This window comes from Engraulis encrasicolus, chromosome 11 (assembly GCF_034702125.1).
Source record: "Engraulis encrasicolus isolate BLACKSEA-1 chromosome 11, IST_EnEncr_1.0, whole genome shotgun sequence".
Classification (NCBI taxonomy): Eukaryota; Metazoa; Chordata; class Actinopteri; order Clupeiformes; family Engraulidae; genus Engraulis; species Engraulis encrasicolus.
The window spans coordinates 23,807,239-23,829,716 of NC_085867.1; the positions used below are offsets into that span (position 1 = coordinate 23,807,239).

Sequence of the window (22,478 nt, forward strand, 5' to 3'; positions counted from 1 at the left end):
TAGTCCATCTCTGATAGTGCATTCAGGCCGACAGAGTACAGTGCCAGTGCCGATTCTCAATGCCCATTTGCGACGCCCATTTCCACACACAATTTATAACCCACAGACGTATTCAAGACGAAAACCTGAGCGTTTGGGAACGGGAAAGTTGGTTTGTGATGCGATTGCGAACCAAAAAAATACTCATTTTAATTTTTTCCCTTTAAACTGTTGCAGGACAACAACAGACATGTATCACTCAGCTATGGCACATGTCATGACCCACTCATTCTTCTCATCACCAACCACAGCTGTATATGTGTGTGAGAAAGAGAGAGATCTGACTTTGGCTAAATGTATGTAAGCGTGTGCTGTATGGTGAATATGTTCAATGATATGTGCAATGTCTGTGTATTTTCTCTGTATTTATGCATGTATGCTTACGTACTTACCTTACTTTCCCTCTGGATTAATAAATGATACTCTACTCTATCCTACTCAAGACATCAGCTGGTTAATGTGGGTAACACACAGTCACAAAGTCCAGAGCCAGGTATGAACGTGAGCGGTTCATTGTTCAGCACTTTGAAACTGGTGCGCAAACGGGGACTAGCACCATTCTGAAAATTCTAGAAATACTTCATATACCGATTACACAGGGCACCTTTAAGCCCAGTCCTCTCCAAGCTCTGGAGCTCTGTTGCAGGTGTCTGCATGTGTGGGCTGTGTTTGTCATGTAAACACACGCGTCACTAACCATCACTATCACACTGCCAGCTAACACATCAAACAGTGCGGGGGGGAAGGGATGTGTGTGTGTGTGTGTGTGTGTGTGTGTACATTAGAGTAGGTTGGTGCAAGATGGTGGTATTGGTGGTGGGTAGAGTGGAGGGTTATTCAGAGCCCTGGGTAACAGCTGGGGGAGAAGCAGCAGCCCTGGTGTGTGTGTGTGTGTGTGTGTGTGTGTGTTGGGGGGGTTGAGTTGAAGCACAGGGAGTGAGAGTAGCAGACACCTGCTCCTGTAACCTGACCCCCCCCCCCCCCATCAGTGGCATCCATGCTATCCTGGGGGCAACAGGGGCAGACCTCGCTCTCTAAACAGCCTGTCAACACCGTGCCATGCTTGCCATTCCACTCCACTCTGCACCGTACCGCATTAGACCACACACACTTGAAGGGGTCACAACCGCCAGTCATATCGTTAAGTCGTTATGATACCGCCCGTTTGTGTGTTAAGACCAAGGCTAATTTCTCCCATTACACTAGTGTTTCTCAATGGGGCCAAGGGGCATTGAGGAGCCCTAGGTGGGCGCTGAGGAGGATAGACCTGAGTAGGGGCGGGGCTTAGTTACCATGGGGTGCATTAGCCCATTTTATTATTTTTTTAATACTAATGGGGAGTTGGCATGCTTATGCTGAGGTCAATGAGGTGTCAGGAGGTTAACGATGAGGTCACAGGGGGTGTTTCTTCAAAAAGGTTGAGAAACACAGGCTAAGTTTACATGACACATCTAATTCAGAATTAACTCACTGTACCTCTGAATGAAGCTTAATTCCACTCAGAAAACGTCAAGTAAACACTTTACAATTCGGACTTAAATGAAAGATCAAAGTGGAACTGGACAGAACCATTTAACTCTGAATCATTAATTCAGAATTAAAAAATGTCATGTAATAAAGTCATTGTATTACACAGTGCATACGGGTCAAAGACGTGAAAAATGGCATTGCCATTCAGTGTAACGGATGCCTTCTGCTCACTGTAACTGTAAAAAACATGACTCTTTTTATTTATTTATTGTTACAGGCAATTCATGAAAGCCTTGGCTGTCATCCATTCACTTGAAACAATTTAAAAATCATGTTTTTTTGCAGTTACAGTCGGCGGAAGGTGTCCGTAACACTCAATGACAAAGACGTCTTTGACCCATACACACAGTACTGACATATCCTCGGCTGCATCTCAGCCCCAAGTATCAGGAAATGCACAAAACCGGTGAGACTGATTCAGCAACACTGCTCAACTCTAGTCACTCAGTCTTTTGGCTTGTAGGCTGGACTTCCATAGAGAAACTCATCTTTTGAGGGGTGACTTCAGCAGCCTAGTATTGATCTCAATAATGGGATGGATCCAAAAATTGTTTCATCCGGCAGAGTAAGCAGTTCAACATGCCTGCCAGCCTGCTGCCTGCCTTTTCTTCTTTCTTTTTAATTTGTCAAAATGCCAAACGCCTTCCCTTACTACAGTGTGTGTGCAAGTGGAGGTGTGAAGGAGAGAGGCGATTGGATGGACTGTCATACTTACAGACAATGTGCACACTATAAGTATTTTTCTGTGCAAAGCTTTATTGTACTTGCAAACTTTCGGTGCTAGACCATTCATCAGGCACAGTCTCCTTTTTTCTAACAGATATTTCTACTGAATCCTGCACCTTCTAAACACATGACCATTCAGCACTTCACTTTTGAATTTGTCAAAATGCCAAAGCCGTCCCTCCTTCACAACAGTGTGTGTGTGTGTGTGTGTGTGTGTGTGTGTGTGTGTGTGTGTGTGTGTGTGTGTGTGTGTGCGTGCGCGCGCGCGCATGTGGAGGTGTGGTGTGGTGGAGAGATGCGGTTGGATGGATCGTCATACTTACAAAGGATATACATGCTGCCAAGAGCAGAATCCTCACGAGAAGGTCTTCAAACTGCTCTAGGACCAGTTCCCATAGCGATTTCCCTATGGGGGAGGTAACGGATATGTGGTGTGTAGCGCAAACATACAACACAAATACAATACACAACATGTATTTATATAGTGCAGGATCACAACTATGAAGTTGACTCAAGGCGCTTTCCAAATACACATTCACATTCCCACACTAGCTCTGGAGGCTGCCGTATCGTAAGGCGCCAATTGTCCGGGGCTCAAGTGAGAAAGTGCAAACACGTGCACACACACACACACACACACACACACACACACACACACACACACACACAGTAATAGCAGTCTTTAAAAAGATTGTGCTGATGATCGTGACCTAATTTCATAACATCAAGACCTAGGCTACTAGAGCAGGAAGACTCCAAACATGTAAAACCAGTCTAAACCAACATTTATTTTCTTAAATTATTAAGAGATTAACTAGCCATTTACCTTCTTCCGCAGGGAGTTCTGTTGGCCATACGGGTTGCATGGATGGGTGGAATAAGAGGGGGGGGGGGCATAGGTTGAGAGAACACCATATTAATGAATTACACAAAAGTTACATCGTGAGACTGGAAGGTTTTTATAGTTCCTCACAGTTTACAAAGTGACAAGCAGTAGGCAAGATGAATACCATATAATAACCATCCTACGACATAAGTCTGAGGACATGTGTCAAAATCGCTACAATGTAGCAAAGGACGCCTCACAGGGCAATTCGTTACTTATTGATTGCATCAATGGTTAATCGAGACAGACTTCAGCATGGAATACTCGAGTTGTGCCTTTTTGAAACACAAGAACTAGCTATTACACTTTCATTCATACACGGTTTACCGTGAATGAACGAATGTGACGTTTGGGGCTTTTGTGTTTGTTCCTGGAGCGTAACAGGACCTTGTTTTACCAAAGGACTAGTTTCTACTATTCACTGCACTAGCTCGACCCACGAGGGCGCAGGCTACGCCATCGTGACGTCAGCATTTTCGCTTCTCTTGTCCTTTCCAAAGAACGCCGGTATTAGCTCAAACCGAGTTCATGGAGGCTGACTAGTTTTTAGAGGCCTTCCAAATATATAATGTAGTGTGTGCTAGAGCAAAATAGGAGGCAAACTTGTTGACCACACAAAGACAAAACCCGATCATCGCTGTGACACATTTTTGGGGGAAATGTCTATTTCGAATTAATCCACATAATGAATAAAACCAAGACTTACCGTTGGGTCCATATTTCTCCTTTTGCTTCTTCACTTGATCTAAGCTCAGACCGGTGCTTTCGTTTACATTGAAGTTACTGTAAACTTCCTCCACTGTCTTCGTGTGAGCGTTCTCCATACTGGATGGCCGCTGGATGACAGTAGTTTTTCACTGAATCAATCCCTGCCGCCTCCTAGACCAAATCCCTATCAACAAAATGTCGTCAAAAATCTGAGACAAAATGAAAAGGAGTCAGCCGGAAAATGTTGTCCAGATAATAAAGACACAGAAATGGGGCACAGTTCTTAACCAGGCAGACTACTTCTGATCATCTAACATTAGCTAATTGCGAAACCATGCTAATGGTTAGCTCACTAGCTAACACTGGCTAATGTAAAACGGAGTCGGCACCCTCGTTACACAAAAGAACGTGGAAAGCTAAGCACCACAAAAGAGACGGTTAAGTTTGTATTTCGTTTCTAAGCACCTTGTGAGTAACCGGTCAAATCAATCGGTGGCTTTCTTGGTCCTTGCTTGATGAGTGAAAACAAAAATATAGGCTGGTGAATGCTCCGGTTCCTGCCGTATCTTCAGTTCATTCCTTGAGTTGCAGTTGGAAGGAGCCGGGGCACACTATCACCATCAGCACCAATCGCGTTTCTCTTCTGTCCTTCTCCACTGATCCGCATGCACCGTTCGGTGTCCGCATGTGGAATGCGCTCATTGGCTGGAGCAACTCCGGAAATCCCTCGCCTTCCCAAGTCTGTTTCTGTGTTCGAGCGAATCAGCTGACGCTTCGTATGGATGATGAATAGAACTATGCCGGTTGAGAAAATACTTTTTTAAATTGTGTTAAAATATGTGGAAGACTCAACGCCTACAGATGAGCCACATATTAATGTCAACTGTGCTATGAGCCAATACAATAGGCCTATAAACATTTTAAAACAGCAAATGAAAATGTGGCATTCATTGCAAGTTACATAGGCCTAAATAAAAATAGGCCTAAAAGCCTGTGCTGCATCAGAAATAAATAGGCCTACCAATTTGCTACCAATTTGCTTTAAGACTAGCCTACTTTGTCAGTGCAGAGTAAGCCTTATAGCCTAAGTAATGTGTTGACAACAATTGACATAGCCCAAGAACACGCATGAGCCCTGCAATTCATGGACACATTGAGCAGTCATGGTAAGCGGTTAGGGTGTCAGACTTGTAGCTCAAAGGTTGCCGGTTCGACTCCCAACCCGCCAGGTTGCTGGGGGGAGTAATTAACCAGTGCTCTCCCCCATCATCCTCCATGACCAAGGTACCCTGAGCAGGGTACTGTCCCGCCACACTGCTCCCTTGGGGGAGCTTGCATGAGTGAGGCAAAAATGCAATTTCGTTGTGTGCAGTGAACACTTGTGTGCTGCGTCACAATGACGTTGGAGTTTCCCAGTTGTGCTTTCACTGTCTTTCTTTCAATACCCTGTTACGAAAGAAATTGGCAATGATGTGTGTTGATCTATCTGTAGCCCATCTTCTTTCATCTGTAGGCTATATATGTCCCTTGTTGGTTATATTGGTCTATAATCAGTCATAATAACCTGACATTTGTGTTTAAGAAGCAAGTAATTATTTAGAGCTATAAAACACTTGAATTAAACAGCTGAGGCTATTAAACTCGGATCACAAGTGAGGCTTGCTTCTAAGTATAGGTAGTCAGGCCTGCACGCCAGGAAAAACAGTGTTGACTTCAAGAGGACTAGCATTGCAAAAGCATATAGGCCTAGTTATCTGGTTGGAGTGAGAAACCATCAGTATTATCTCTGTCAGCACCCAAAGCAACTGTTGTTTCTTTTTTTGGGGGGGGGGGCTTCCAGTGAAGAATAGGAGAGGACTCGGCAAAGGACCCTGTCAGGAATCGAACCTGGGTCACCCGCATGGCAGGCGAGTGCCCTACCGGATGGCCACGGCAGGGCCAGCAACTGTTGTCAACTGTTGTCTGGTTTCAAATGTGGCATCACACGAATGTCATACAATCAGGGTTGCTGACAGCTTTCACTGGGCCCGGGAAAAACCCATCTGAGAGGGCCCACTACCTAATACATACAATGTAATGGGGATCCATGTCCATGGGCCCGGGACACCATTCCCCTTTGCCCCCCTGGGAATGGTCATACGATCAGGGTAGCTGACAGTTTTGACTCCAGGCCTGCGACAAACCCATCTGAGAGGGCCCCCTACCAAATACATATAATGTAATGGGGACCCAATTCTGCCCCCCCCCCCTATCTCCCTGGACCCGGAACAACATACCCCTTTGTGTCGTGTGTACCAGTCCATGCTGCCATATCCCCACGCACCACCCTCCGTAATGACTGGCTATGTGGGCCTACTTGTATTGAAATGACAGCAATGACAACTTTTGTGTCATCAGGCTAGGCAGGTCACACATAACAGCATAACATCACAATTTACAGTAGTGGCAAATTTCTTTCAAATGTTCACTCCTTTGACATTTCGTTTGGGGCCCCAGCTGAAGTCGTCTCTGCCTGCAAGTGCAACGTGGAGTGAAATGATGTGCATTAAACATTTTCCTTCAGAGAAAGTACGTGGTATCGTATGCATGCTGTTGAGATCATGCTACTGTAACCCTGTTAACAGTGGTCAATTATCTAGCAACGTAAATAAATAAGAATCAATCATGCAAGTATACTCTTGGTGGCGGTATGTGCTTATCATCAGCTTATCTACAGTAAACAATGATCCTATTGGAAAGTGATAGGCATGTCAGCTGACAGTCTGACAGATGGCTTAGTGCAAAGTAACCAATTTTCCTTACCCAATTGTTTTGTCTCAGGGCTGGACTGGGGGAGAAACGGGACCTGGGCACTTTTGGCTTAAAGGGGGCGCTCATAATTAGCTGTGCAGAACTGACTCACTGGTGGGCCCCGCACCCTCGTGGTCCCCTATTTTCAGAAATGTAAAACTTTTTAAACATTTTTGTTTGACATTTCTGAAAATAGGAGCCCAGGAGGGTACGGAGCCCACTGATAAATGCCCGCTATGCCAGATGGCCAGTCCAGCCCTGCTTTGTCAGATGTATACATCAGACATTGCACTAAAATATATTGCAGTCTTGTCTGAGGTGCTACCAACAGGAAAATTGGACTCAGGCTGATTGGTAAAGGGCACATGCACAATGAAGTGGAGAAGAGGTCACCAATTCAATTCAGAATCGAGACCCAGTACAGGACATGAGGTCACAAAATAGGACGTGACAACAACGCTTGTTGGAGTAGAGCAGACTGCTTTGTCATGGTGTAGAGTTAAATATTGGTGTTTGCCAATGGTGGACTGGGGGAGAAACAGGGCCCAGGCACTTTTGGCTTAAAGGGGCCCCTAATAATTAGTGGTGCAGAACCGGTGGGCCCTGCACCCTCGTGGGCCCCTATTTTCAGAAATGTTATAAAAAGACACTTTTTTTACATTTCTGAAAATAGGAGCCCACAAGGGTTCGGGGCCCACCGGGAAATGCCCGCTATGCAAGCTGGCCAGTCCAGCTTTGGTGTTTGCCAAAGTCAAAATTGCCCAGATCTTTTTTCATATTCTGAATTGCCTAGGGAACCTCTTAAGTGTGTCTGTGTTTCCGGACATAGAGTAGTTTCTTTCTATTTTTAATATTTTCATTATTTGTTTTACACCTTTATTATCCAGATAGGACAGAGTGTGAGTGAGACAGGAGAGAGAGATGGGGAAGTATCAGGAATTGACCTTGGGCCAGAATCAAGCACAGGTCCCTGGTGTGATGGTATGGCGACATGGCCCACTGAGCCAAATGTCACACCAGAGGTTTCATTTTACGGGCATCTCAATTGCTGTCACTGTGCTTTTCGCTAACTTGATCAAAGGAGTCATTGGTTGGACTCATGGAGGGTATAGTACACAGTCTCAATCTTTTTTCAACAAAAACCCCTTAACATCATCACAAGCCTCCCAACATTTAGTATTAAATAATTAAATGGACTAATGCGCCCAAATGGGAACTAAGCCCCCCCCACACACACACTCAGCTGTATCCTTCTTAACGCCCCCCTGGGGTTCCCCCACGTCCCCTGGGGGGCTGTAGCGCCCCTGTTGAGAAACACTAGTATAGTAAAAGCAACAACATTAGCATGTTCAGTACATGAAAGAGGTCTTGGCAGCATACTGTATGTTAAAATCAAGACTGTGAACTGTTTGAAGAGGGGGCCACTGTACTGTAAATGGCCTTCGTCTTGCATCCCAGTGACGTCAGCACAGCTGTGTTCAGATCAGTATGAGAAAAAATTCAGAGCTGTGGGTAAGGCTTTGGAAAAATGTGTTCACTGCTCTATCTAGTGGCCATCTGTGTTACTTTAAATTGCAACAATTGTGTGCAAACTTCACCCTCCTGTCTAAGACTGGGTTTTGCCTTCCAGTTTTAAGATGTTTGCTGATTAATGTCTTGGTTTTTGTATGTTAATACATTCAAGGTAGCAATAGCATTTGTTTACTTGCATGTACTGATGGATATGTTTTGTTTACTTGCATGTACTGATGGATATGTTTTGATAACTTGCATGTACTGCTGATTCTAGATCAAGATCTAGAACTTCAGTTAGGGCCTACTGTAAGGGAGATGGTTTTGAGAACAGAGAGCTGTAGGTTTGAATCCCAGCCTTTGTAATCTTTTAATAAATAAATAAATAAATAAATAAAATAATAATAATCATCATCATCACAATAATAATAATAAAGATAATAATAATAATCACACACTTGTGGCCTTTCTCATTTCATGTCTTTCTGAAATAATTACTTAGAGCTTTTTGTTCAGTAGCCTACCTGAATTGTGCACAGACACCAAGTGTACATCCCACCCATACCTCACCATAAATGACCATTAATGGCTGAGGACCCTTGAATCAGGTCCATTACACCACTGTCATGTAAAATTGAGTAATGTAACTGGCCCAAACACAAAAGAGGCCCATATTGTTCCAGTTTAAGTCCATATTTTAAGATGGAGCATGAAAAAGGACAAATAGGTTCATGACAAAAATGCAAATGACATATCATATGATCATATGACATGACATGACAAGACACAAGGCTCAGAAAAGACGTAGAGTCTATTATGTCCGCCATATATGTATTTCTCAAGTAAGCTACTGCTTCCTGAGTACCTTGTACATAATCTACTTCCATTAGTTTCAGGAGCGAAATGAATTTGAATAGAGGCAATAGGTGGCACTAGCCTGGCAATCTGGATTGAGAACTGAATGCCAATAACTATCTCTGCCAAAAGGGCTGTTCAGAAAAGAGGAAAAAAGCAGGGTTGAGTCTTCAATCACTTTTTCAAAGAAGGAGAAGAAAAACCCTCACATGGCTGACCCCAAAACATTTGTACCGTTTTGGTTCCCGCGCAGGTTCTTGTCCTATTGTAAGATCCACCTTTAGCCTACCGGCTGCTCCAGCCTGTGTTTTGGACTTTGGTCTGTCCAGACTCCTGCAGACTGCCAAGCCTGAGCAGCTTAAAGGTGCATTGTGTATGATTGTGGCCGGAGTAGGTATTGTAACTATGCTGTTCATTGAAACTGTGCAGCCTATTGCCAAATTTGATCTTTTCTTGACTATTAACGAAATAATAAACTAATATTTACTATAATGACCAAAGTACAGTACGTTTTCAGTAAGTACTGTAATGTCTATTTCTGGAAATTCAAAATGGCGGACATGGAGAAGATCCACCTTTTCATGTATGTCATAATGCATGCTTAAAATTAAATGGTGTTAAGTATTCATGAAAAAGCTAACATTTTTGCATGGGCAGCATGAATTCTGTAAATAAACTACTAACAAATATTACACAGTGCACCCCTGGAGTTGGTGTCTATCACCCACTAAGAGCATGGACAAGATGCCAAGAGACATGCCGTTACACCAGGGGAAGTATAGGAGACTAAGGACTGTTTTAAAACTTAGAAGCGGGATCACCATCTCCTTCCTTGGGACAGGTGGCACAGGGAAAGCACTGCCAGAGCCCTGAAAAATGAGGTTTGCAGGGTACTGATGTGCATGTTTCTGCTCAACTGGTCAGAAATAGTCTTCATGAAGTCTGTTTGAGGGCCTGGTATCCACAAGTGAAGCCTATGCTTACAAAGAGGCAAAGAGCAATTTGGCATGAACCAAAAAACACCAAGAAAGGCACATTCACCTTTGGTAACATTGATGCTGTTGTTGTTAATTTTTCTTCACATGTCAAACTTCAGTTATGATGGAAGAGGGTATTGACCCTGAATAATAAACCCACATTACAATTGTCTGAGCATAGTAGCAACTGTAGATCTGATTTGAAATTGGTGCCATGCACATAAAGTTAACTGATTTATCGTTTTCACTTGGGTCATCCAACTTGCTTGACCTTTGTCTCTTAGGTCCCTTTTGTTCTTTACACCACATTATTGTGACACATTAGCAATATTTATGATTAGAAAACTCAAGCGCTAGATCAACAGTGTGTTAATATTACATGTTTATTCATTTTCACAATTGTTTTTTTTGTGAAAAACGGTTTGAAAATAGCACCCCCCATCAATATTTTGTAACCTTTGACCTGTATTATGACCTTGAACCATTGTACTTGCATAGTTTAAAGACCTAAGATCATTAAATGGACCATTATGAACATAATCTATGTGTTGTACTGGGTCAGCAACCCAATGACACAATTTTTTCCTTAAAAATCGATATTTTGTAACCTTTGACCTTTATTATGACCTTTTGCATATTTCAAAGTACAACTGTGATATTCTATGCCACATGTAAGACCATAAAATTGCTAATATGGGAAATAATTAGTGCATTGCACTGGAACAGCAGTTGAAAAGCATGTATTTTCCCCTTAAAAATCGATATTTTGTAACCTTTGACCTCTATTATGACCTTGACATTGTACTTATATAGCTCAAAGTTCTACTGTGATATAGCATCACACATTTTAGACTATTAAATGGGAAATCATGAACATACTCATGTGTAGTTCTGGGATAACTGTGGATAAACTGGCAAAATAGGCGAAAAACGCATCTTTTTGGGTGGGAAAAGTAATTTCTGGGGTGTGTGTGTGTGGGGGGGGGGGGGTTTGGAAGATTTTTTTCAAGAGAATTACACAGCAGTGTTTCAAACATGTGGTAGCATCAGAAAATCAGGGCTATTGTGGTATTTGGTATTTACAACCCCCCCTAGTCTAATAGAGTAAGATGCATTAAGCCTTTCCTGGATCCATGTGACGTCAGGTGAACGCCCCTTTGGTTAGGAGACCTTTGGAGACTTTAGGTTGAGGATAAATGGAGTTTCCTTATCGCTGTAGATAGCGGTAGCACACATCTTACACAAGCCGCCACCAAACACCACAGAAACAGAAGAAGAAGGAGGAGGGGACAACGCCCCCTTCACAGAACTTAAAGGGACACTGCAGGAAATGGTCAAAAAAGGTACTGCAACTATGCTGCTCATTGAAACTGGGCTGTCAATTGTCAAATTTGATCTTTACATGAAAGTTGTCTCTGAGTAATGAATAAATATGTTCTAGTATGGTCCAAGTAGAGTCATTTTTGGAGCTATAAATTGCTATTTTTGGAAATTCAAAATGGCGTACCATGGAGAAGATCCCCCTTTTCATGTATGAAAAGTGCAATTTTCCCAGTCATAATGAATACTTAAAATGTGATGGTGGTGGTAAGTATTCATGAAAAAGGTAACTTTACAGAATGGGCAGCATGAATTCTGGAAATAAACAGCTAAACATCTCACACAGTTTCACAGTTTCACACAGGACTCACTAGTTTGACGCCATGTCGGCCTGGATGGGGCATCATTCAGAATTGACAGCTGCCCCACGGCGCAGAAGATAGCTGGTACGTGGGTACGTGTTTTCAGTTGAAGTAGGCTACACCATCAAATGAACACATGTAAAATAAGTAATTTTGCAAATGACACCCTGATGCAACTGCATTTATCTTGGCAAATAATTGCACTGTTAAAGCTCGCAGTAGGTCAGCGTTAAAAGTGGGTAATTTTACAAACTTAGACCTTATAATAGGCCTAACAGTTCACAGTGTGCCTGAGGCATATTGCCATGGTAGCCTCACGTATGTATGATTGAGAATTAAAGTAGCCTATGTTTTTGTATGTGGACAAAATGCTAAAACCACTCTCGTGCACGTCACCACCGACCTCTGCTCTCGTGCACAAGTTTTGTTAGGTTATATTTTGGCCACCTACAAAAAAATAATGTAGGCCCTAGGTCAAACTTAATGCTGCTAATATGCCTCGTTTGCAATAACGGGACCTTCGGACTCGGACGTACCAGCTATGGTAATTTTTTTTTTTTTCAATATATCGGCCCACTTTTAGCGGTGACCAACTGTGAGCTTTAACTTTAATTCTCTGGCATAGTCTAGTACTAGGCCAATGACAGTGCAATTTAGTGTGGTATTTTGCTGTCCTCTAGTGGCCGTACATTTAAACACACTTGACAGTTTACAGCAGTTCTGTTTACAACTTGACTTTCAAAACTGGGCTAGGCCTAACTTATGTTTTTGGCAGCACATAACCTAGGCCTGTAGTCTACAACAACAATAAGTAAAAGGGTGAATTAAGGTAAATTGGGACATTTTTTGGCAAAAAAAAGCCATTTATTAGCCTAATTGTCTCCCCCATCCTCCTCCATGACAGAGGTACCCTGATCATGGTACCTTTCCCGCTAGCCTGATTATCATCAACGTTCAAATGTCTTCGAGACTTGGTCTGACCAAGAGCATAATTAACATTTCCCAAACGGCATGGTTGACCCGCCTCCCTAGGATTGCTTATGGTTGTTTGCTTACGGACAAAGTGAGAGGAGTTCCCGTATTTTTGGGAACTCAGAAAGTACTTGCATTGCTCTTGACCTGACTAGTGCGTCACCGTCTCGCCGCACTGCTCCCTACAGGGCGCCATTGAGGGCTGCCCCCTTGCACGGGTGAGGTATAAATGCAATTTCGTTGTGTGTAGTTTGCAGTGTTCACTTGTGTGCTGTGTTGTGCTGTGTCACAATGACAATGGGAGTTGGATTTTCCCAATGGGCTTTCACTCGCTTTCATGTCTTCATATGGCCACATGCCGGGGTCTTGGGTATTATATAGGAATTATTTTCAAAAGTATAATATTTTAAATCAGGTTCAAAAATGAGAATGAATTCTCTGACTAAGGCACTCCAAATTAAAATGTCTTTATTAATATGACCTACATGAGTCCTACATGGATATATTAAAAACAAGGCCCACGCGTAGCGGCATGAGCACCTTCTTCAGGGCAGAAACACAAAAGAACAGAGTAAATTTGTTAGGGGTGTAGGTAAGGACAGGTGCAGACAACTAGATAGTTAGTGCTGAGCTTCTCCACACTGCTGAGCCCGCCTCTCACACAGCCCCCAGCTGTAGAGAGCTGTCAATCAAACTAGAAAAACAAACTCTCACCCGGATCCCAGACAGTAAACATTCACAAAATCAAGAAAGCATTATGTTTTTTACATGTTGTGAGACTACACTACACAATCTACGTACACGTACATAGAGTAGCCTGTAAATAGATCTACGTAGGCCCCATACTTTCTTAAAAGACCATAGAATGCTAAAAACCCGTTACAAAAAAGGTGCATTATCTATTTCCTCATTCAAGCCTGGAAATTCCATTGCTTTTAGTTTCCAAATCCAAAATGTTTCTCGTTGCAATAGTAACTTGAGTTTGTCACCACCATGTACTGATGTTTTTACAATTTCAACCCCTTGAATTTTCAGGCTTGAATCACTGTGTGGTGTACATCCCTACAGTGCTTGGCCATAGGGTATTCTTCTTTCTGGACTCTTAATTGCACTTGTGTTCATAAAAACGCTCATTACGTTTTCTTTTCATCCTGCCAACATAAAAACATCCACACAGGCATTTCAGACAGTAAACCACATATCGTCGGCTTGCTACCAAAACCGCCTAAGTCCGAATTTGGTCGAAATGAGATTTTTGCATAAACTTACTCTCCTACCATAGCTGCATCACCCTGCCTTTCCGGCTTTTCCTTGCCTTCCTATTGATCAATCACAAGAGTCACCAGAGTCAAACATCTGTATGTATAAAGTCACACACAGCCTTGAGAAAATGAATGACCAGGGACGTAGCTATAGGGAGGACAAGGAGGGCATTTGCCTGTAGGCCTAGGGCCCTCCTGCAGATGGCAGGGGTAGGGGCCCTATTATGACCTTGGCAGGTGGTATGGGGGCCCTATTTATTCATCCTGGGTCCCTGTGGATGTGGCTGATACATATGGTTTTGTATAGCACTTTCATCATTGTTGGATGAAGTCAGGTATAGACTTCAACCTCCTACAACAATCTGTGAATTCATACATTTATCTACTATCTTATGATGTGGCCTTTGAACAGAATTGTATTGATGTCACTTGCGCAATACATTATTGAACATACAGTGGGGTGCCAAAGTTCAATGTGTAAAGAATCCAGTAGTGGTTCTATACCATGTTCTGAATGCCAAGGTCATGGTGTTGAAGTGGGCTGAGCACAGTTCTATGAATAGGTTACCTCTGTCATGGGCAAGGTTGGGGGGCAGTTCTATGAGCATGGAGAAGAGCAGAAGTTAACCAAAGATGATAAACAAGGAGGAGACAGTTCGTGAGGAGGTACAGAACCAAAGAAGTGCCCCACCCCTTCATCCTCCTCCATGACCGATGGACCCTCAACATGGAGATTGGACGCCACTGCAATGCTTTCTCTGTGTGACGCTGCAAGCTGGATCTGTGCTGACATGAGCAATGAATGTATTATCATTGTGGAAATTGCTCTGGCACAATGACAAAAAATGCTTTACTTTGGATGAGAATGTAAATAATGTAATAATAAAATAATAATAAAATAATATAATAATAATAATAATAAAACCCCAAAATCGGACGATATTCAGAATTGCAATTGGTAAACCCATAGTCTTGTATTCTCTCTGTGTTCTCGGGTCATGCAAACTCTTGCTTTGGACAACTCCTCCACAGTGTTTGCAGGAACCACATCTATATGTTCCTTTTAACTCTGTCTGTAGCCATGTTTTTTGTTTTGGGGCCGGTAGGTAGCTCCCTACAAGTTTATCCTTTATAGACGGTGCTCTCTGGAATACAGTAATGGGTGGATATGGAAAGACACTTAAAAGTGAATCACTCTGCATCATCTTCCATGGATTTGATAATTTGTTTCGTTCTTTCGGCACAACTATATTGTAAGAGACAAGGTCTAGAGTTAGTCTTGGCTCGGTCAGTTTTCTTATTTTTCTTTTTCAATAGATCAGACCGAGGTATTGAGCGAGCCTTCACTATGGCATTGTCAACTCAGGAGAATAACCTCTTGTAGAACCTTGACTTCATCTCTTGAGCTTGCTCTTCAAAGTCAGTATCTTTGTCACAAATATGTCTGAGACGCTGAAACTGGCCAAAGGGAATATTATTTTTGAGAATTTTTGTGTGAAAACTATCAGCCCTCAGTAGTGTATTTCTGTCACTGCTCTTCCTATATAGAAGTGTGCAAAACATTGTCATCATCAATGGAAATCAACAAATCCACGAAACAAATTGATGTTCTTGAGTATTCAATGGACAATTTTATGCTTGCATTCGTAAGATTTAAGTATGAAACTGAAGTAGCTCAATCTCAGTCCCTGACCAAAGCAACAGGATATCGTCGATAAAGCGTGACCAGAACACCAGGTTATCACAGAAAATATTTTTTTAGATTGATTGATTAGTTTTCTTCCCAATAACCCAAAAACAAATCGGCATCATTTGGAGCAAAACATGCACCCATGGCTGTGCCCTTGAGGTACAAGGAGTCTTGGAAAAGAAACACATTATTGTGCAGAGTCCATTCTGTGAGAAGGACTAAAAATTGATTAGGTGGCAAAACATCAGACCTGTGTATGACAAATAATGTTGAAGAGCTTCAAGTCCCTCCTGGTGGTAAATATTCAAATATAAGGCAGCTACATCAAGTGTCACCATATAGCAATGTGTAACGTCTGCATTGTCTCTAAATTTGCATAACACATTTGTTGTGTCTTCAATGAAAGACGGCAGATCTCACACCAAAGGCTTCATGAAATAATCCACAAATTGTGAGCAAGGCTCAGTTAAAGACCCATTGCCTGAAATGATAAGCCCCCCTTCAACTTCTTCAAATTCTTATGAACCTTTGGAAGCATATAAAAGCATGGAATCTGAGGGTTTTCATTCAACAAAAAAGCAATTTTCTGATATTCTGGTCTTAAGCATGGAGCAAAATGTCCTTCTACTGTTCTTTTTTCATGTTTTCAATAGGGTTCCTTCGTAATTGTTCATAATAAGCATCGTTCCCTATATTGTCTCAAGGCTTCAGTAATGCATAACAACAACAGCGCCACCTTTGTCAGTGTTTCACAATTTTGTCATCATTTTTTGCCAAATCATTGAGAGCATTTTTCTCACTGTTTTGTTTATTTTCCAACATTCTGTCCATATCATGTGAGACCTTTTTAAGTAAAAGCAATCAAGGTGGGGTTGGAACACATTCATTTAGACTCTCCAGGAAACATCCGGTAAATAATTGAGTTATATTCAGGAGACCCAGAGAAGGTGGGGTTTTTGGCTGTGTTCAATGTAGGCCTAAAGTGCAGGGGAAATCCTGGTTTGTGCTCATAATACAGCGCTTGGGGGAATTTGAAGTAGCCCCTCGGATGAAAAAGGTTCCCCACCCCTGTATAGTGGTTTTCCTGTCTGTGCATTTTAAACTTTTTTTTTTTAAAGTGAAACTTCAAACACATCAGTTTCATGGGCAGTCATGGGTAAGTGGTTTGGGCGTCAGACTTGTAGCACAAAGGTTGCTGGTTCGACCTGCCAGGTTGGTGGGGGGAGTAATTAACCAGTGCTCTTCCCCATTCTCCTGACTGAGGTATCCTGAGTATGGTACCGTCCCGCCGCACTGCTCCCTAGGGGCGCCATTGGGGGCTGCCCCCAGGCATAAATGCAATTTCGTTGTGTGCAGTGAACACTTGTGTGCTGTGTCACAATGACAATGGGAGTTGGAGTTTCCCAGTTGGGCTTTCACTTCACTTTCACTTTCATCCTTGCTGACGAGACAGGTTGTTGCCTATGCATCTCAAGTCACTTCCATCTCATTAGATGTGCTGTTGGAGTAGGCCTAATTGAAAAGAAGAAAAACATGCTTACTGCTCTTTCCTTAGAGCTAGTGTCTTGTGTTGGCATTCTGTTTCCATCTCTCTAATCTCTTGATCTGTCTGTCTGAGGGGGGTGGGGAGAAGTGTTTTTTGTTTGAGATTTGGTTGCATTAAATTTATTTGAAACAACTTTCGGTAACGCTTTACTTTACGGTACAGTTACCATATGTAATTACTGTGTACTTTCTGTGTAACAACAGGGTAACAGAGATAAGTTACATAGTATCTAAAGGGTAAAAAGGGGGCAATTACAAAGTAAATACCATCAATGGGGTAACAACAGGGTAACTGAGAGAAGTTCGATTATTAGATGGTTAGAAAATACCCAGTAGCTTCATTGTAATTCTGGAGATAGGTGTATAACATGGTATTTACTTTGTAATTATCCCCTTTTACTGGCTAGATACCATATAACGGCTTTCTGTACCCTGTTGTTACACAGAAAGTACACAGTATTTACTGTACCGTAAAGTAAAGCGTTACCCAACTGTCTGTTATTTGCCATCCTTTGCTTTGGTCATTATTTGGCTGTATAGCATACCCATTAAGCTCAACAAAATCTAAATGTCTATTTTTTCGATCATATTCACATTAAATGGTTTCAGTCTAAAATATTATTTCTAAATATAAGATTAGCCTATAGCCTACAAAAAAAGATCATGGGAATAATCAGCTCCACAAAACATCTTAGGCTAATTGTTATTATAATATGATGCATTTATTAAATATCAATGCCAACAACTGGAGTATGCTTAATATTCATACCACCTTAATTATTACGGTAGTAGGCCTATAAGAAAAACATGGAGTGTAGATGTATCAGAGAATAGCAGTGTTTGCTCGAAAGTGGGCTTATAGGGTGATATGTCAAGTCAAGTCAAGTCAAGTAGGTTTTATTGTCAATTTCTTTACATGCACTGGTCATACAAAGAATTTGAAATTACATTTCTTGCTTTCCCATACAGACATAGACTAATTTAGGTAAGGACATAGACAGTATAGACATAGACAGTACTTATACATGGACTTAAGACAGTATGGACATAGACAGTGCTCATACAGACATTTGTGAGCTGTGTGTCAGTGTGTGTATGTTTGGGTTTAGTGCAGAAAGTGCAGTGTGCTTGTGTGTGTGTGTGTGTGTGTGTGTGTGTGTGTGTGTGTGTGTGTGTGTGTGTGTGTGTGTGTGTGTGTGTGTGTGTGTGTGTGTGTGTGTGTGTGTGTGTATGTTTTGAGTTAGTGCATGTTGAGAGTTCAGTCCCAAAATATAGTAGTGCAGGTGGAATGTTCAGTCGCAGATATGGTGGTGGAGGATGAGGGGAGGGGGGTTGTCAGTGGCCTTGCTGGCTAGAGGCTGACAGTGGAGGGAGTAGGGTGACCAGATTTGGATTTGTAAAAAGGAGGACACTTTTTTGGGGGGGGGGGTGTCATCGGTGAATGTCATCGGTCATCGGTGTCATCGGTGTATGTCATCAGTGTATCTGTGTATCTACAGGTATGAAAGTATATATGCAGTGGTGTAGTCTACGTAGAACGCAGGTATACGGAGTATACCCACTTCTACATTTTAGGGGCTTCAGTATACCCACTTAAAATTGATTGATCCATTGTTTAGAATAGCATAAATATATACAGTATACCCACTTCAAAAAATGCTCCAATATACAGTATACCCACTTCAAAAAAGTAGCCTACACCGCTGTATATATGGGTATGAGGTATGATAGTAGGCCTATAAAGTATCAACGCATCCAAAATGGTCATTTGTTTAAAAGCCACTCAAACTTTTTGGCATGCACATTCATTTGTCTACCATAAATGACAATTAAAATCTCTTCAGTTACGCCTATAGGCCTATCACATAATTTGTGTGATCATATGCAGAGTGTGCCTTTGTTACAATCCTAGATAGTAGGCCTAACACCTATATTGGAGTAGCTTAACAGCATAACAATGCAGCTCAATTTCATAGGCCTATTCTAATTTCTGCATTAGGTTTTTAAAAATAGATTCACCATCATGTAGGCCCATCTCAGCCATTCCCCACAAAGATGAACAGCATTAGGCTATATAACATTGGAAACTAAATATAAAAAACACAACATTTGTGGTTTTCAACTGAATTGATAATGAAGTTCTATTAGGCATATGACTTTAGGCTTAGGCATTAGGCTATGTTTATAAGACACCTCACAATTTACCCCTTCACTGTCATCCATTAGGCCTATTTAGATGGGCTATTTGTAGTGGCATGGTGCTCAGAGATTAGCAATGGGCACTGCAGCCATTAAGAGAGGAACTGGAGTTTTACCTACCATTAATAAGATAACCCATACAGCGTTATCAATAACTGCAAATGCAATAGACAGAAGAAGATCTGATGAAGAAGAAGCTTAATTTCTTAACTCAGGAATGAGTCCTTCTAGCTCCGAGAAATTGCTTTTGCAAATAACTTGGAAATGTCAGATCATGAAAGAATTTTTAGGCTAAGTCTTGTGACAAGGTGTAGCCTAACAAAACTTGTACCTCTCTAAATGATGGATTTGGTGGTGTTAGGCATACTCCTGTGTTAGATTACCTTCATACCTGGCTTCACACGCGGGATTTTTTTTCAACTCCACCGCGAACGTGCATTTGCGTTTCTATCGGCATTGCAGTCCGCAGATGCGCTTTCGCTTGTAAACATGGGGCGCACTGGCTAGTCCCCTAGGCTGCTTCTTTCGGACACATGGTGCGAAGTGGCTAGATTTGATGAGAAGGGCGTGACTAATTTGTGAACGGTACAGAGGAACCTGGAGTGGAGTCAAATGGAACGGAGTGAAAATTACAGTGCAGATGAATTAGGTCTATATTTCAGACAGTCCAACAAAATCCCGGTCATTTCTGAAATTCCCCCCGGACATTTTTTTAGGTCTCAAAAGTAGGACATGTCCGGGGAAAACCGGACGTCTGGTCACCCTAGAGAGAGAGAGTGTGTTGAGTGTTCAGTAACTTGATCGCTTGGTGCATTGAGCTGCTTGCCAGCCTGGTGGTACGGGAACGGAGGCGCCTGTACCTCTTTCCAGAGGGCAGGAGGCTGAACAGTTTGTGTGCAGGGTGGCTTGTGTCTTTGATGATCATCAATGCTTTCCGGGTGAGGCGTGTGGTGTAAATGTCCTGCAGGGAGGGGAGTGGTACTCCAATGATCTTCTTCGCTGTGTCCACAACACGCTGGAGTGTCTTCCTGTTTTTCTCCGTGCAGCTTCCTCCCCACACTGTGATGCAGTTGGACACGACACTCTCTATGGTTCCTCTGTAGAATGTTGTCATGATGGAGGGTGTAGCACTTGCCTTCTTTAGTTTGCACAAGAAGTAGAGACGCTGATGGGCCTTCTTCGCCAGTGATGTAGTGTTGGTGGTCCAAGAGAGGTCGTCACTGATGTGCACTCCAAGGAACTTGGTGCTGCTCACTCTCTCCACAGCATCGCCGTCGATGGTCAGTGGTGGCAGTTGTTTTTGGACCCTCTGAAAGTTGACAACAATCTCCTTGGTCTTGTTGACATTCAGCAGGAGGTTGTTGTCTTTGCACCATCTGGCCAGCAGGTCTACTTCTTCTCTGTAGTGAGTCTCATCGCCCTTGGTGATGAGGCCCACCAGAGTTGTATCATCCGCAAACTTCACTAGATGGTTAGTGCTGTGGGTCGTTGTGCAGTTGTGTGTCAGCAGCGTGAACAGCAGGGGGCTGAGAACACAACCTTGCGGAGCCCCCGTGCTCAGGGTCAGGGTGCTTGAGGTGTTATTCCCTACCCGTACTGCTTGTGGTCTTTGCATCAGGAAGTCCAGTCAGCCAGTTGCAGAGGGAGGGGCTGAAACCTAGTTTGTCCAGTTTTCTGATGAGTTGTTGTGGTATTATGGTATTGAATGCTGAACTGAAGTCAATGAACAGCATTCTCACATATGAGTCTTTATTGTCCAAGTGGGTGAGAGCTGGATGGAGGGCAGAGCAAATTGCATCCTCCGTGGATCGCTTGGCTCGGTATGCGAACTGGTAGGGGTCCAGGGTGGGGGGTAGGGTGGCTTTGATGTGTGACAGGACTAGCCGTTCGAAGCACTTCATGATTATGGGCGTCAGTGCTACAGGACGGTAGTCATTGAAGCATGATGGTGATGATTTCTTCGGCACGGGTATGATGGTAGCAGCTTTGAAAAGTGATGGGATGACTGCTTGCTCCAGAGGGATGTTAAAGATGTCTGTGAAGACATCCTTCAGCTCTTCTGCACAATCCTTCAACACTCGGCCAGGTATGTTGTCTGGGCCAGCTGCTTTGCGTGGGTTGATGGTGGCCAGTGTCCTCTTCACACTGGCAGAGGACAGGTAAAGGGGTTGATCATGGGGGGGAGGGGGAGTTTTCTGTGGATGAGTGTCATTTTGTGCTTCAAAACGGGCAAAGAAACTGTTCAGGTCGTTTAGCAGAGAGGTGTTGTTGTCACAGCTTCGTGGTGCAGGCTTATAGTCTGTGATGGCCTGTATGCCCTGCCACAGGCTCTGTGCATCTCTGCTGTCTTTGAAGTGTGTTGTTATTTTGTCCGAGTATTCCTTTTTTGCTTTTCTGATGCCCTGGGACAGGTTTGCCCTTGCTGTTTTTAGGCCAGCTACGTCTCCTGCTCTGAAGGCTTTGTCTCTGGCCCTCAGCAGTCGGTGAACGTCTCCTGTGAACCATGGCTTCTGGTTGGCCCTGGTGGTGATGTGTTTTATTTCTGTAACATCATGCATTTTGTGATGTAGGAGGTCAGGGTGTCTGTGTACTCCTCAATGTCAATGTGATTGCTGTGGGTGGCAGCTGTTTTGAAAATGTCCCAATCTGTGGTTTCAAAGCAGTCCTGTAGTCGTGAAACGGCCCCCTCTGGCCATTTTCTCACCTCCTTCTGAACTGGTTTGGTGAGTTTTGCCCTTTGTCTGTAAGCTGGCAGTAGCAGGATCGTTATGTGGTCTGATGATCCAATGTGGGGGATGGGCTTTGCCTTGTATGCTCCCTTCTGATCTGTGTAAACAAGGTCCAGGGTGTTTTGTTCTCTTGTTGGGAAGTTGACATGTTGGTGAAATTTTGGAAGTATTGTTTTGAGATTTCCGTGGTTGAAATCTCCCAAGACCACTGTGAAGGCATCTGGGTGTGCATCTTGTTGTTCACTGATGCCCCGATGCAGCTCGTTCAGTGCCTCGCTTCTGACGCCGTTGTTGTTGCTGGGAGCGAGATATACTGATAGCGGGTATTTCTCTGGGTAAATAGAAGGGTCGGCACTTGATGATCATGAACTCCACT

General features: G+C 43.0%; 1 protein-coding gene across 1 annotated transcript in view; it reads right to left on the reverse strand.

Moving 5' to 3' along the window:
• Nucleotides 1-4,562, reverse strand: part of atp2a2b (ATPase sarcoplasmic/endoplasmic reticulum Ca2+ transporting 2b) — a 77,844-nt gene extending 73,282 nt beyond the window's left edge. Inside the window, exons 1-4 of the mRNA XM_063210235.1 lie at nt 4,355-4,562; nt 3,888-4,073; nt 3,122-3,139; nt 2,619-2,701 (exon numbers count right to left, since the gene is read on the reverse strand). Of these exons, the coding sequence (XP_063066305.1) occupies nt 2,619-2,701; nt 3,122-3,139; nt 3,888-4,005 (219 nt within the window). The 5' untranslated portion in view covers nt 4,006-4,073; nt 4,355-4,562. The remainder of the gene's footprint in view (nt 1-2,618; nt 2,702-3,121; nt 3,140-3,887; nt 4,074-4,354) is intronic.
• Between the last annotated feature and the right edge of the window lie 17,916 nt (nt 4,563-22,478).